A 15,738-nucleotide genomic window follows, 5' to 3' on the forward strand; every position below is an offset into this window, starting at 1 on the left:
TTCTTCTCTTTTTTTTTTTTTATGTGTTTTAACATAACACTGGTGGAAGAAAGTGGGGTGGGGGGGTCACTTTCTGGTTAGCATAACATTGTACCTCCTTCAGATATGGATGGGGCTCCAGGTCCACCTTTTATATCATCACTCTCTGCCCTCACTTGGCTGGAGAAAGAGAGGTGGTGCTCGCTGTCCTTGCTCGAGGACATACAGTATCTGCAGTGGAGCTTTCTTTAAGCAATACAGCTATCCACAATAAAAGGGATACTGCAAGCCTGCGAGCAGTGAAGTGTGCATGCATATATAACACTTTGATGTGAGACGGTTGCACACATTCAAATGCAACTGGCTGGAGATGGAGACTTGCTATGCACTGTAAAACGCCAGACATCAATTTAGTGGAGTCAACTAATATTTTCTCATTCGCCTAATGGATATATGGACATGACTGTCTGTTTAAGATGATTCTTCAACCTTTGTCTCTCCTTTCGGGCGATGAACGTAATTATAAAAACACTGTTGATGTACGACTACGGTCTCCAGTCCCTCAGCCCATTTTCTTCTTTCTCTATAACAAAGAAAATCCACTCAAATGGCAATGTTTGTTTGGCAGTCTTTTCTTTTTTAGACCGTAATCCTTCCTTTGAATGCCGCCTTTATTCATGATACTGAGCACCAGAAGCTGTTCTTGGATACTTCCAAGCACCAGTGAATTCATAGAGCCGTAGTTACATTCGTAACTTGTTTCTCTGCCACAGTCTCGGCACGTGGCTCTTTGTAGAAATATATTTTCCACCGCCTACCGTCAAACGAATACCAAATGGAATGGAAACCCAAGTACCTCACACAACTGGGTCTACAACCGAATTAAGATACCTCTGCAGCCTCATTCAGACTCAAGAAAACACATTAAAACTGTTTCATACAGTTGACTTAGGAACAAACAGAGGGAAACATAATCTAACTGTCTAATAGGCGTAACAGATTAAAGCTAAATTGGCCATTTAAAAACAATTATGATAAGCTAACAATGACAAACAAAGGAAACGGACTGCAGCACAGGTGTAGTGTGTCAACAAGTAGTTAAGCAAGCTTGACGATAGCACAATAGTCCAAACACATTCGTCAATCCAATTATGACCCATGACCCTTTCATGGCCGTGCGGACCAGACATGTGATCGAGATTTTTTGCTTGTTTCTTCGGAGTTCAAGATTTAAGCTGCAACAGCTGCGATAAATCCTTTTCTATAGCATCACGGTGTGACAGTGACACACATGCAGGAGGCAACAGGAACGCTGCGTTAACGATTCTAACCTGATAAGCTTTAAGAGTGTATGCCTGAGCATGCATCAGTGCGTGCATGGGTGGTGAGTTGGAATCCTCAAGACCTGATTATCACCAATCTGACTTTCAAGCTAACATCTGTCCATAGCGGTTGCATTTAAGTCGATGTGAGGGCTTTCCACTTTGTTGCTCAGACGGAGATCGGGCAGCATTAAACAGTTCTCTGCACATGCTTCAAATTAAAGGATGTAAGCCCGTGTGTTGCCACAAACATTTAAGCCAGGCAGCACAGGATCTTAGAAATCATACGGATTTTTAAGGATAAACAGACAAACGGGGCAAACTGGCCTCCCCGTGCTTTTTCCTTATTAATCCTCTTAAACAAGCTTGCCCAGAATTTCGATAGCTGACCTATGACTCAAAGGCTAAACTATGGCAAATTCGTCGCTGTCCGTCGTTAATCCAGATCTCACCAAGCATTCAATCACAAAAATCTCCAAAGGGGCTGTGGCGACCCTAAACCGTTGACTGCTAGCTGGGGTTAATAGTGGTCCTAACACACTCCAATGAAAGGGCAAAGGCATTTATTTCTGGATTGCAAGAGTTTGTGTTCCTCCATCACTGTGCCACCACTGAGTGGCTGCGGATATCAAACTGTTGGGTTTGTCAGTTCTTTTCTTAGAGAGACAAAATCCAGACTCAACCTTTTTTCTCCCTCGCCTGTGTCCCATTTTCCCGGCTGTCAGGGAGTTGTCACATGAAAACAATGGCAAGGACGAGGTGGAAAACACATAAGCCTACCTATGCAAATCCTTCCCTCAGCCACTGCCTGCAAGCTTTGAGCTGCACTCTGTATATGCTTTGATACATCACATTCAAAACTCCTATCGTGACAAGGCTTTAGCGCACGCTCTCTTCTCCCTGGCAAAGTGCAGAAAGTACCCGCCACAACTGTCAAGAACATTTTTGGGTGGAAACTGCCAGAATTTTCAGAATCGAGGTTACTGGCTCCGGAAAAAACTTCCAATTTAGCACATTTTGTCGAAATTACAACAATGCTCTAATTACGACAGTGTAAACACTAAACTGCGCGATCTCATTAAAAATCAAGGCTGACAAACATGTCTGGATTACCACTCAATCATTCAGACTTTAATTACCAAATGAATGCACCAGAAATATCAAAAAAAGGGATCTACATGCAAAACAGTGTTGCTGTAGACAAGCGGCGGCATAGCTGGTGGCTGAGCGAGTAAGAACAAACGCACTTTTTGTTACAAGAGCAAAAAGCCATTCATGCTAAAACTAATGAACGGAGTGAATTAATTAATCAAAGCAAAAAGCAATACAACCACACGACAAGTTTCCCTTTACCTATTTTGTGGGACTAATAGGTGTTTCTTTATTCCTGATAACCATTAACCTCTTTATCAAACAAATCATAGGACTATTAGGGAAATAAATTCAAACCCTTTTAATGCTTTAAAAGGCGTAATATAAAGTGCTTTCTTAATCCAGTACTTGCGATGTAATGATTTAGCGTAGTGACATCTTTGCGAGGCATAGTTGCGTCCTGCTGATGTAAAAATTTAAATGTGACCCTGAGTGCAGGCGATTGACTAATCTCCATAGATCCTGGTTTCAGAAAGCACTGAAGGAGCCTAAAGGCTGCTGATTGCTCAGTGTGTGAGGGGGGATTAAACCGCTTCTCTGAATTAACCTAACGCCTGCAGCAGCATTTGGGGGGTCTGAGGTCATTAGAGAGATGAAAGCTGTGAGGGTGCCTGAACTCCAGCGGTGCTACAGATCTTTCAGGTGCTGGGACGGGGGGGGGGGGGGGGGGGGGGGGGGATGAGGAACACCTGTACAGTACACAGCAATCATCTTCATCAAAGACAACACAAGAAAGTCTGAAGTATAAACCAGTGACAAGGGCAGGGGTGTGCCAAATGGAGACTCAATAAAATGGAAAATGGTTTACTAAGATATTAATTATATATATTTGTTCTCTGTTCTGACATGAACAAAGCAGATATTTTTCAAAGCAGCCGTGCAGTTTTCTCTGTTTTCCTTGTCGGGGGCCTCAGAGCAAGCCTTGTAATAAATGCAGAGACAGCAGGGAGAGCTGCGTAAATGGCACTTGTGTGGCTAACAATTAGTGTATTCCCAAGCCTGCCAGAGTGCCCAGTGAGAGCTACTCTGTAGTGTAGAGTATCAGGGATCGATACGTGCGCGGCAGAGAGAAAACCATTAATTCCTATTAATAATGGATTAGCAAGTTATCATTTTCACAAGGCAACACTTAGTGGAAATTTGTCTGATGGCATCAGTACTGGTTGTTTTAATGGAATACTTCCATTAAGGCCTTTTCAGGCCATTAGCAGGGAACTTGTTTGCAATTAATTCCATATAAAGCTGCCTCCCCTGCAAGTTATTTACCCCGATAAAGTCAACTGCACTTCGGGCTGTTTGTTTAAACCAATAAACATCATGTTTTCTATCTGCAGTTCTGTTTTACAGCTGAACACCGAGGAGCACTGTGGTATTTGTTTTCGGGAAATGACACGTGTACACAGCATACAGCACAATTTATGTAGAAAGAACGCAGGACTGAATAAAGTGAAGCAGCGTTTTACTTAGTCTCACAACTTGGTCAGTCTATACTGACAAAACGATTTATTTTTCTACGTAGTTTTAGACTTTAAACCTCAAATCTGTCAATTTGTGCTCGTATTGTAAGTGCAACTGTCAATGTGCAGTCTAGAGTGAATAATTAACAGCTCCAAACAACAGCAACATAATTTTTTCATTATCAGCTCAAATGTTTGGAAAGAAAAGCATCAAATCCTCAGCTTTCTGGAGCTGAAACTGGTTAATGTTTCGATATTTTTGCTTACAAATTACAAAGAAACGATAACTAGCATCTTAATTTTCAGCCGATGGACTAATCATGAATTAAATGATCTTTGCAGCTATGAAGCAATTCACTACTAATCAGATACAGAGTAAGATGAGTGGGAAACGGCACGGATGTTGTTAAGTTCTGGTGAATTGGCCTGAATCTCTTTTAGCCTAAGGTTTGTGTTTAGTATCGCCAACTCATCCTGGAATCGGACAGAGCAAATGTTTTTATCGGCGTCCTCCCCGACTCATTAATACTCAGTTCACACCGCATTCACTTATGATAACACAGAAACCAAAGAAGTTTTTTTTCTTAGAATGACAGTGCACTGGCCAAAGGCTGAAGGAGCTTCATAAGCGTTATCAGAGCTTAAGTGAAATTGCAAGAGCAATGTAATTCATCATTACTGAGATACTATACTTAAGACAAGATGTCTAAACCTATAGACGGGGGGAGAAAAGAGGAAAAACATCAAACTTTCAATACCCCCGTGGACTGCAAAGGCAGGCTTTCTATCAGGCCTTCCAGCCTTCTCTGAATTATTCAAGACAGTGGAAAAGAAAAAGAAGTCTAAGTGCAATTACCCTTCACTCCTCTCTTCCCAGTGTGAGCAACATTAATGTAATGGCTTTCATCTTCTCAAGCCGATTAAGAACGAGGGAAGGATCTCTCGAGTCGGCTCTCTCTCTTCTCCACTGTCAGTCAACGTGTGACATTTGAAAGAGAAACAATGCTCTTAGGTGACTGCTGCACGGGCATTTAAAGCAGCTGTTTAAATAAATATGCAGGGCTAAATGCTCCATTGTGTACTCTCTGATGGTGAGAATGTGGGTGTTGTTCGTATCACACGACAGGCAGTCTGAGGTGTTACATTACCTGTGGTTTTTAAACTGGCGCCCCGACCCAGATCTAGTCAAAGATGACTCACCATTAGTGGCTTCTTTCAACCAGCCAGATTCCTTAAGGTACACTTTAACAGACATTAGATAAAGGTAGGCGCTGCTCTATGACTTCTTTGTTGTGCTTCCTCCAGATAAAACTCTTTTTTTTTGCCACCGATGCCGTTTCAAGTTGTGGTTATAAAACGAGGGCAAACTATAGTATATGTTTTACAGTTTCCTTTCCTCGCACGTAATTGCTCGCTGTTTGGAGACACAACATGTCTTTACCTCAAAACTACCGACGTACAGACGAGCCTGGAATGTGGACTTTGCAAATGAAAAAAATTCAAAACCGCTCCGCAGCCCCGGCGAACAAGCTCTTTCTATATGTGGCCCTAACTAACAAGACAAGCCTGCTAATGTGTCGGCTGAAATGCAAACCTCATCTGCATAACCCCCGGGTGCTGTAACATCACCTCCGATGTTCATTTACCTCTCTTCATGAAATGTTCTCATTTGCGCTTGTCATGAATGAAACTGAATTTAGTTTTTTCTTTTTTCTTTTAAATGTGAAACTAAGACGGATGGCCGAGTTTTGCTTTTGAATGCGTGCGTGGGCGTCAACCTAGGGATACTGGCATGCAAAACTATATACAGGAAGGGAAAAGTACATTTTGAATGCAGCTTGAATATGTAATGAAGTATGGAGAGTGCCATCTTTATAATGGAAATCCAAGCTACACTCAGTGAAGTTGCTGCGGGCGCATGGGAGAAGCTTCGGGCAACTGGTGGGGGGCTTTTATGAATGCCGCCATGTCCAACCTTGGCTTGGACCCTGACATTAATAGACCATTGTGGAGAAAATGTTAAGTGTGTTAAGTGATCCCGGGAGGCGCTTGGTCGGGGGGCTCAGCTGCTGAGATGGCTCCGAGCTCCTTCTGAGATCCCATTTTGGGGTTTGCCGACCATCCATCACCACACAGCCCCTCGTGACCCCACTAACCTCATTAATTTGCCTCCCCTAGATTAGCCGTCCCTCTGAGACCACAAAGAGCCGCTGCCATTGTTCTCATCTTCTTACCCACACGACCTGGAGGTCTTAAGTAATTCAACTTTCCAATTGCCCAAATTGAGGAGGAAATTAAATTATGTTACGATAGGGGCATTGAACAACAAACGGATTCTGGCTTAAGAGGTGCCAACACACCCTTTGTTGCCTCCCTTAAGATTTAGCCTGTTTGAAAACCTAAGGTGGCCATTTACCCATGAAATAGATCCCACTTGGGATTGAACCGTGTTTTATTCTGTTCTGTGTCCACAGGCTGTTTGGGTTGACTGAAATGCTTTAAATTGCACCTTAGAGGATGCTACAAATACATGAATGTGTGGCCACGTGCCTTGTAAGTTCCTGGATTGAATCCAGTTTAATGCCAGCTATCTTTACTTTCTCCCATGTGACCAATAATCGGAAACTACTACAAAGAAATAACAATACGGGCATCATTTATTGCCTCTAGTTATTATCTCAACCCAAATTAAATCCACATTACCTCTTAAATCTTGGCTAATTGTGGATTATCTAATAATGTTAGAAGTAAAAAGTACTAAGAAACAGTGAGGATTTGAACTTCTTCTTGTCAATAAAGACAATGATTCATGTCTTTCTCCGTATGCCCTTTTCTAGAAGGACACTTATCCTGTGGCACAGCTGAAACCGGGACGCGGCAGAGAGTTTGGGCGACCGCCTCTGGCCCCGGTATTGAGCTCCCTAATTAAACTATTAATCTCACATCATTAACCTCCGAAGATCCTTTCCTCCCTCCATTCTGACATTGCTGCACTGACGCATGAAAACAAGTTCCCATCAAACTTCTCCAGCCCCGAAAAAGCGCGTTCCTCCAACACTTTATCTTTCTTTCAGACGCTGTTCTCACGTACACCGCACTCTCCCTGCTGCCTCCTCAGAGTGCATTTTCTACTGTTTAGCTCTCCCTGCGCCTCGGCCTTTCTCCCAGCGCGCCTGTCCGTATGATGTGTGTGGAACACAGCTGTGAGCTAACTGCATTACTCTCCAAGTGGCTCTCCAAGGTGGATATGGTTACTTTTAATTAAAAAAGAATCCATTTCTGTCCCTGTCAGTTTTTTTGAACTGGGCGACCATATGGACACTTAAAAATACAATCCAATTTCCAGGCACCCAGCCCCCTCATCTGGCCACCCATCTCCAAACCACTTTAGTGCTTCCATTGCATCACTCCATTGTAGGAGCGATAGAAATTGCCAAATCAATCTAAAAGGATTATCGTATAGGCTCATGCAGTACATGGCAGTTTACAAGGATTTAAAGGCTTTTAAAACTTTGTTGAGATTCTAGTAAAATGTTCTATATTAGTTCTCCTGCGGAGCCAAGAGTATATATATATTTAGCACAGTGTCCTGTTTATGGTCTGGATGCTCAAGCCATCAGGCAATAAAGGAACAAAAGGACCAAAAGAAATAATAAACTGCAGCTAATCCAGTGGTGTTACACGGAGGATCACAAATAAAACACTAGAAAGTTGCGGCATGAGACAGTGATTTGATACAAAAGTCTTTTTAAAAGTTAATTATGGTGCCACTGTAATCTTCCTGCCACTGGGAGTGAAAAGAGTAGACAAAGGGGGGCCTCAGTGGTCTCGCTGCACCTAGTATTAAAAAAAAAAAGCTACCCAAGATTATAACACACAAGGAACTAGAGGGGACACATACATCAAAAGCTTATTAAAGCCAATGAAATAACTCACAATGACAGCCCTACAAAAAGATAACCATTACATCTAAGTGCTGGGTATGTGCGACTTTGAGGCTGACCTTGTGGGCCAGTGGCCCATTGTGTACAAGGAGGCGGTATAGAAAGCTCGGTTGATTAGGCTGAGCTCCCCGGGGATCGATGGGACGTCTGTGATCAGCACTCACAGTAATCACACTGTATTGTGAGCCTACTCAATGATGATATAAGATGAATGATGCCACGGGGCTGTAACACTGATAGCGCTGGTGGAGGGTTCCTTGTATTTATTTGTCCTGCTAAATCATGATGAACCGCGTGTTACGACAAACAAACAGCGGTACAACACCAGCAGCTACGACGTCCATTCAGTTTGCTACCTGTGGTTTCTTCGCCCGCTTTCAAGAGGGAAACAAAGACACCAGACTGAACCCATGTAATCAGAAACTTAGCAGACACCCCACCCAAAATATCTGTCTGGTGTCTGCCCTGTAATACAGGAAATCCAAACCCGAACTATCAAGTTCACATAACTAAGTTGCATACAAATTATAGACACCAAAGGCACACAACCCTGCCATTAGTGGTAGGTGTTATTTTTGCCCCCCAACTTGCTTATTTTAATTCTACGTCTGTTTGCTTTGCAGCCTGGTAATAGCAGTGCTAGGTCTTTTCCCATGTGTGCTTACATTAAACTACAACCATAGGTTATCCCCAGAGCAGAGCCAGCCTTTTTCATAACTTATTGCCATTTTTTTTTTCTCTTCTCTTGTGCCCCTTGTTCATGTATCAGCCTTTGGGTTTCACTGAAAACGCTTGTGCCAGCTTGTTACATCAGAGTATCTTTGTCCGCTAATTAAAATGCTTGGCTCTGTGTTTTTATCCGTAAACGATATGATTACTGAAATTAGAGACTAGGGCAATCTACAGTAGCCGTCGTGGAGACACAGAGGCAGAGAGCAAACAAGGATTCAGAAAAGTTCCTTTACATTATGCACTGACTTACTGTATTGTTCACAGATTAAAGACAGTAACACGCAATTTACCTAGCTGTGTGTGCATCTATAAATAACTCTATGAAAGCAGACGTTTCGGCAACATCTAACTTCAAACACAAGTAAATGACTTTTGGCATTTAGCATACGTGCTCATTTTTCACCTTTGCATGAAGCTGTCTGCACAGTACAGATTAAAGAAGGCACACCTTAATAATCAAGGTCCCATTAAAACTCCGGGCTGCACCAGGAATCCGACAGATTCAGCACATTTAAATCACATCTTTGCACCTTAAATACCCACACTGTTTACTTTTTTACTTGATGATCGCTAAAAGAAAAAATTGCATCAAATCGAATCAGTCTGGTTCATTCCCTTGTTGGCAATTAAAGAGCAGATGCACACAATGTAATATAACACTAATGTAAGTGTACAACTAGTAAACAGACACCCACAATGCCAATTTTTCATAAACCAAGCAGAAAGTGTATTACATTTATTTAATATAGTTCTCTCTGTTGATTAATCGTCAGGGACAACACACCGATGCAGCTGTTAGCATTAAAGCCTCGCAGCTAGAAGGCTCTGGGTCCAGACCTGACGGACCTGCGCAGAGTTTCCATGTCTGCACAGAGAGGCATGCGTGGGTTTACTGTGGGTCCGAAGACATCCTTGTTGGATTAATTAGTCTTTCAAAATTGGCCGCGGGCGTACATGCGAGTGTGAATGATTCATTGTCTTTCTGTGTTAGCCTTGTGATATACTGGCAACCCAACCTCTAGCCCAGTGATAACTAGAAGAGGCTCCAGTCGCACCCCTGACCCTCTAATGCATGAGCGGTAATAGATGATGAATGTATAATTAATCATCGGAATTTTTGAGCAACTGTTAAAATCCAGAGTTTGTTTTATTATACCTTGAATGCAACAGCATGCAAAAACAACTGGATAAATACACGTCTGAGAATGGGTTTGGTGCAGCCGGGCACATGTTTAACATCTTACTTAAGCACTTCTGCTCCAGTTCGATTTGGGACGATCAAATTACAAGCAGAGCGGAGAATGTCTTGCCAGACCACAAGAAAAGAGACGGGCCTGCAAAACTTTTTCTGCAAGGTCGAGTTCACAGTGATACTGTGCAAAAGTAGACACGCGGCGAGAGCAAAAGTTGATAACGCAGGGCAGGGCGAGGAAAAAAGGCAAAGGGTACAGGAAAAACAACACCCTATTCGATTCATGTTTGAAAGGACAGAGCAGTTGGCGTGGCCGGGGCGGGGGAATGGGAGGGGATGGGAGGGGATGGGGTATAATTGAATTACAGTGACCCCGTGACAGCACTATAGGTGAGGTCATGTGTTGAATTAATTCCGTCCCTGACCCCGTCGTCGGCAGGGCTGCGGCTCTTGGCTGCCCCCGAGACCCGAAGGTGCAGCAGCGGTGACGCATCTTTCGGAGCGTCTTCTTCCAGCCAAAAACTGTCATTCTGACTGACAACCGGGCACAGAGGCCGATGGATCTCCGCCGCCTGCATTGTGCGCTTATTTTTAGTTCAGATTCTAAAGCTCTTTATACGTGAGGACACGCATTAGGCAAGCGGCTATTTCTGTTTGCTGGAATCTACCAAAGACATGAAATGGAAATGGAATCTATATTCTATTTTAAATGATGCTCTACGCTGCGCTGCACGGAAGCCTGTTCTCCATGAACTCCTATACATTCAGTTCGTGTGCAACAACAGAGTGAGTTAAATTCAACATAAGATGACAATCTGTCCTTTTAAATCAAGAGAACGTCTCTATAGGGGCACCTATTGTAACCCGGATCACTGCATATGCCAATGCACTTGAAATGATTCTGAAAAGATCTCACTATTTAACCTCTCATTGTGTGCAATTTCCTTTATATGAGCTAAAACGCTCTTAGTGTCAAAATACTTATGGAGCTTAATGAGTCATCGGATTGTGAGGAAGCGACGGCAGAACTTCTCAGGTGAATGGGGTGAGTACTTACTGTCTGCCAGAGAGGAGAACACCACGCAGCTGAGTAGAAGCAGGAACAGCAACGCCCCTCTGGGCAGGAGGGGCACTGCCAGGTGAATATTAGGCACCATGTTCCAAGTTGGCACTGCTTCCTCCTCAGTCCCCTGCTAGACACGTCCCACTCTGACAGGATCAAAGACTAACACCTGGGAGAGAAAACACATGCAGAGCAGGAGTACAGCAGCATTAGTATTCAAACTCACCGTAGATTTGCATATATTTGAATGAGCATAATAACACAGTAAAGCAGCAAAATCAAACGCAAGTCAAAGAGCAGAACCGAAAGAGACAGAAATTTTGTATAATTGTAAGAAAACAACAACAGCACACACCGCTGGAGATCTTTGGTCGCGATCAACAAGGCACCTAATACCCACAACAAATCCTGCCCGGGGGCAGAGGAAAATACAAGCGGAGAGAATGTAACACCAAAGCTACATCAGCAGACGAGTTGGGAAACAAATGCAGTACAGTTCTGCAAAGAGAAATTATTGGGGGGGGGGGGAGAACAAAGAAGAGGTCAGGACATGGCTTAAGCTTCTCAGCCACCGTCTCACAATGAGGATCAGTAAAAAAAACCCAGAGGACCTCCTAAACACCACTCCCTAAGGACCACCGCCTACTTAATGTCCCCCCATTAGGAAATTGAAACTGTGTCTTCCAGATGGTTTCAAATCACGCAAAGTGCCATGATCTCATACAATGACAACATGTATGCATGCATAAACATACAACACGCCCCTGGGGCATGGCCGGTCAACAAAGTGGCAGCAGGTGTACCACAAATTAACCATAATTAACCAAGCTACGAAACAGAAGGCAGCGCTCTGTTGTCTCGAGTCGGAGGCCCGAGACACTAAAACAAAGGCGGATCCTCAAGAGAAACTACGCAAGCACTGACGCTTTGTCTTTTTAGGAATTAGATTTAAGATATATGACCTTAAGTTTGTTATAGCCTCCAGTTTCAACGTCTAATGCTATTATAAACAAAGTAACTGTGTATCCTCATAAATTGAGCTAACTAAATTTCTTATCCCTGCTCTCTTGCCCGTGGCCATCTGTGATGAGTAATCATAGCGCTGTAAAAGGAGACCGCGGCATGTTAAGGATAGATAGCTCTCTTTTGATGGAATTAAAGCGGTATCTCCAGCGGACTTTGGGAGGGGGAAAAAAAAACTAAAATGAGAAAAGTTTTGAAAGTCTTAAAGTCTTCGAGAGCGCCCTGACAACGACTCCGTGCAGAGCTTTTGAAAGAGACCGTTTGGAATTGAATTGAAAACCTTCCCAGCTGTTCAGTCTCACTGCCCGGTTTTTACAGTGCGACTAAACAATGCTGATTGCTGATATTTCACGAAGGAGATGCTCACAATGCGGAATATCTTAAGGCTTGCTGGGTGGCCGGTCAGCTTTAGTCTATTCAGTTCAGCTAAATAAGTTAGAGTGTCAGGGACACAATGCCCCCAGTATCTTGTGTGGAGAAAAAAAAAAACATTCTTAAGCCTGTAGAGGTGTTGAGCAGCCCATTACTCATGTGGCTATTTCAATGCGGGTGGAAACAGAGAGAAACGCACACAGCGGACGACTCTTCGACCACCCTCTTTGTTAAACAATGGAAACACTCGGTTAGGCAGAGATCTTAGCAAAGCAAATTTTCAATAGTTCAATTTTCTTGGTCTGAACTCTGCTTTGAGCTCCTTTGACCTCGCAAAGCAAACAAGCATGGCTGCGGAAAAAACTACGTGAAGCAACGCGCGTGACTCAGGCCCGGCGCGTCAAGACGTAGACAGGTATCACTGGCAGCTAGCCGTTCATCACGGTTTGTCACTTGCAGGAATGCGCCTCTAGGCTTTCATGTCTGCGAAAGCAATTTCCAATTCCGAACACACCTTGCATCTAAGGAATTTCCAGACACTGTGCCGAGTCAACATCATCTATCGTCAGTGAAAGTTCAAGCTGTGATCATATCAGACTGTATTATACTCCTCCCTGCATGGCGAAATACTCGCGAGTGCAGCGAAAATAATTTAAAACCTCTGGAAGAAGGAGGGGGAAAAAAAAAATAAATAAAAAGAAAGCCTCCCTCTGTGTCTTCACCTTCACTGCTAATGAGAAAGCGGTTTATTGTTGGCGTGTTAAGCTGCAGCAGTGTGGAGAAGAAAAAGAAACACAAATACTCTGCTCAGCGTGCCAGAGAACTGGATCACACCCCCACTCTGCCGCCAGAATTAAAGACATTTAGACCCCCATTTTTTATTTCAAGCTAATACCCCAAGTTAGTCACGTCAAGTTTGTTGGCTGACAAAATTGTTTTGACACTCATTTTTATGTACGCCACTGCTGCGCTGGTTCATGTTGGTGTGTAGAGAAAGAGAGAGAGAGAGAGGCTCATAGATAGAGCTGGCTACTCGCCGTGCTCCAAACCCTTGGCGGTGGAGGGATATCTTTCACAGCAGATGCCAGCGAGAGGCAGATGCTTTTCATCTTCAATGAGACAAATTCCTAGAGCGAGGCTTATTCTTTATTTATTTAGCTACTTATTTATCCCAGTGCAGCACGGTCGCTCCCAGCTGCACACGAAATACTACGGGAACAACACTTTCCACTGTGTGCGTTTTGCGCCGCGGCGTTGGGTGCGAACGGGAGGAGGCACGGGGCACCGGCGTGGAAACGGCGCGGCCTGATCCAAAATGTGAGCAAGTGGCTGAGCACACAAGAAGCGATTGTTTGCAAGTGTGTGGGAGAGCAAGACAAAAACAGTGGGAGTGGATTGTCTGTGCCCTTGCGAGAGCGTATGAGAATGTCCCGCTAATGATTTCATTTCCGAAGCCTGGTTTGTGTGAGCGAGAGCGAACGAGAGAGCAGTGAATAATTACTGCTAAAATGATCATCCAGATTATTTCACCAGAAACTAAGAGCTTAATTAATATTCACGATAATTAGTCAGAAGGCGTTCAGGAGCTAAATTGTTTCACAGCCACAGTTGCTGATTTAAATGAATATAAACTGAAAGCGATGCACAAACTAAGCTAATGCCTAATAAACAAGTGACTCACAACATATATCAAAGTCCTGCAATACTTCCAAAAGTGTGAAATTTATGTCTTCCAGCTCACACAATTTGAACCGACACCGTCTTCTTGTCGGCTATTTTCTATTATTCCATTTCGTCCCCACCGGCCAGAATTTGCAAATATACAGAGTTTATGGAAACACAATTTGCTAACTACCACTGACAAGGTGTAGGAAAATATCAGAGCCGAAGCTTCTCCTCCTCATTATCGCCTTAGTTTTTACATAAACAAATGACAGGCTGTGTTTAATGAAGCCTGGGCTGACAAGCTGAGCCACTCCACGCAGGATGAGACGTACATAGGTGGAAGATCTGCAGCACGGGTTGAGCACAACTTATGGTGCAGTAATTGGTCCCCAATTAGTCAATACACCGATCAGGCATAACATTATGACCACCTGACTAATATCGTGCAGGTCTCCCTTGTGCCTCCAAAACAGTTGTGACTCATCAGAGAATGGACATGGGCCTTCCGGGGGTGTCCTGTGGTGTCTGGCAACAGGATGTTGTTAGTGGGGGGGGCTTTGAGGGGAGGGGCCTCTGTGGATCATCCCACAAATACTTGATCAGTTTGGGATCTAGTGAATTAGGAGGCCAGGTCAACACCTTGTGCTGTTCTTCTTGTTTTATTGAGTTGTTCCTAAACCATTTTGTGTGTGTGTTTGTCAGGCTGCATCCTGCTGGGGATGGCTGCTGCCATCAAGGAGTGCCATTGCTATGGGGTGGGGGTGCCTGGTCTGGTCTAGGTGGGTGCTACATGTCTAAGTAACATCCACATGAACGTATGCCAGGTCCAAAAGTTTCCCTGAATTGTCAGAAGATGGTCAATGTTAGTTAGTTCTCCTGTCAGTGGTTTTATTGTTGTGGCTGATCGGTGTATGTCAGCATTGTGTGTCTGATATACAGGGATGATTCAGTAGTGTCTAAATACAAAGACGTTGTTAAGGAGAAGAAAAGGTTAGAGAGCTGATAAGGAAGTGGAAATAACCCTAAACCTAATACCTCCCCACTCAAAGGTCATCCACTCTCTAAGTTCCCTTAGGAAGAACCCTATGAGTCTTAACCGCCTGGGGATTTCTGTGTAATACCAAGCGTGACGTATACAGTATACTGCATATACGGCGCACAATAGGCAGAAGAATAAGAGGTTTAGTCAAGTAATTAACACAGGAACAAAAGGGATAGAAACATCTGAAACGGTAAACTGCGCAGGACAAAAGAGCTCCTGAGAGAGCTCAACAGGGAGGAGTATATACACACACCTAATACGCACCTATCCTGTTTGCTCATTTGCCACCCACGTCAGGTGCCTGTCATTCAACTTATTACCCCCCGTGTACGTGTGTGGCAAGGGAGTGGCCACCCATACAGAGATGGCAATCTGCAGACAGACAATGCAAGAGCGCGCAGAGAGAGAGCACAGAGGCTGAGTAAACACTGCTATTACGCTAACTGCAGGTAGCGTTTCTGCTCTCCACCGCTTCCATCCCTCCTACTCATGTTCTCTCTCTCTCTCTCTCTCTCTCTCTCTCTCTCTCTTTCTCCGTCTCTATTTAATGGGTCATCCTGCACGCAGAAGGGGGGGGTGGGACAGCTGAGATATATGGCTAGCAGTGCGGGGAGCTAATCATGGCCGTCTCTCGGGGTGATAAACCCAGACCGGAGAGGTTTGTGTTGGCGAAGCCTGCAACAGCTCCATAAACACAGTTACAAGCTGAATTTCAACACCAGTGTTTTGGCCTTTGATTAGTTTTCCGCGCCCTAGAAGGCTCGCCCTCACGAACCTGCGCTTCTTCTTTTTTTT

The 15,738-nt window shown here is 44.0% G+C and overlaps 1 protein-coding gene across 3 annotated transcripts in view; it reads right to left on the minus strand.

Moving 5' to 3' along the window:
• LOC311489465 (receptor-type tyrosine-protein phosphatase F) overlaps positions 1–15,738 on the minus strand; it is a 164,006-nt gene that overhangs the window by 94,625 nt on the left and 53,643 nt on the right. For all 3 annotated transcript variants that reach the window (XM_084546553.1, XM_084546554.1, XM_084546552.1), the window contains exon 2: positions 10,836–11,010. In XM_084546553.1, coding sequence (XP_084402679.1) covers positions 10,836–10,935 — 100 coding nt within the window. In that variant the 5' untranslated portion in view covers positions 10,936–11,010. The remainder of the gene's footprint in view (positions 1–10,835; positions 11,011–15,738) is intronic.

This window comes from Chelon labrosus, assembly GCF_963514085.1.
Source record: "Chelon labrosus genome assembly, chromosome: 6".
Taxonomy (NCBI): Eukaryota; Metazoa; Chordata; class Actinopteri; order Mugiliformes; family Mugilidae; genus Chelon; species Chelon labrosus.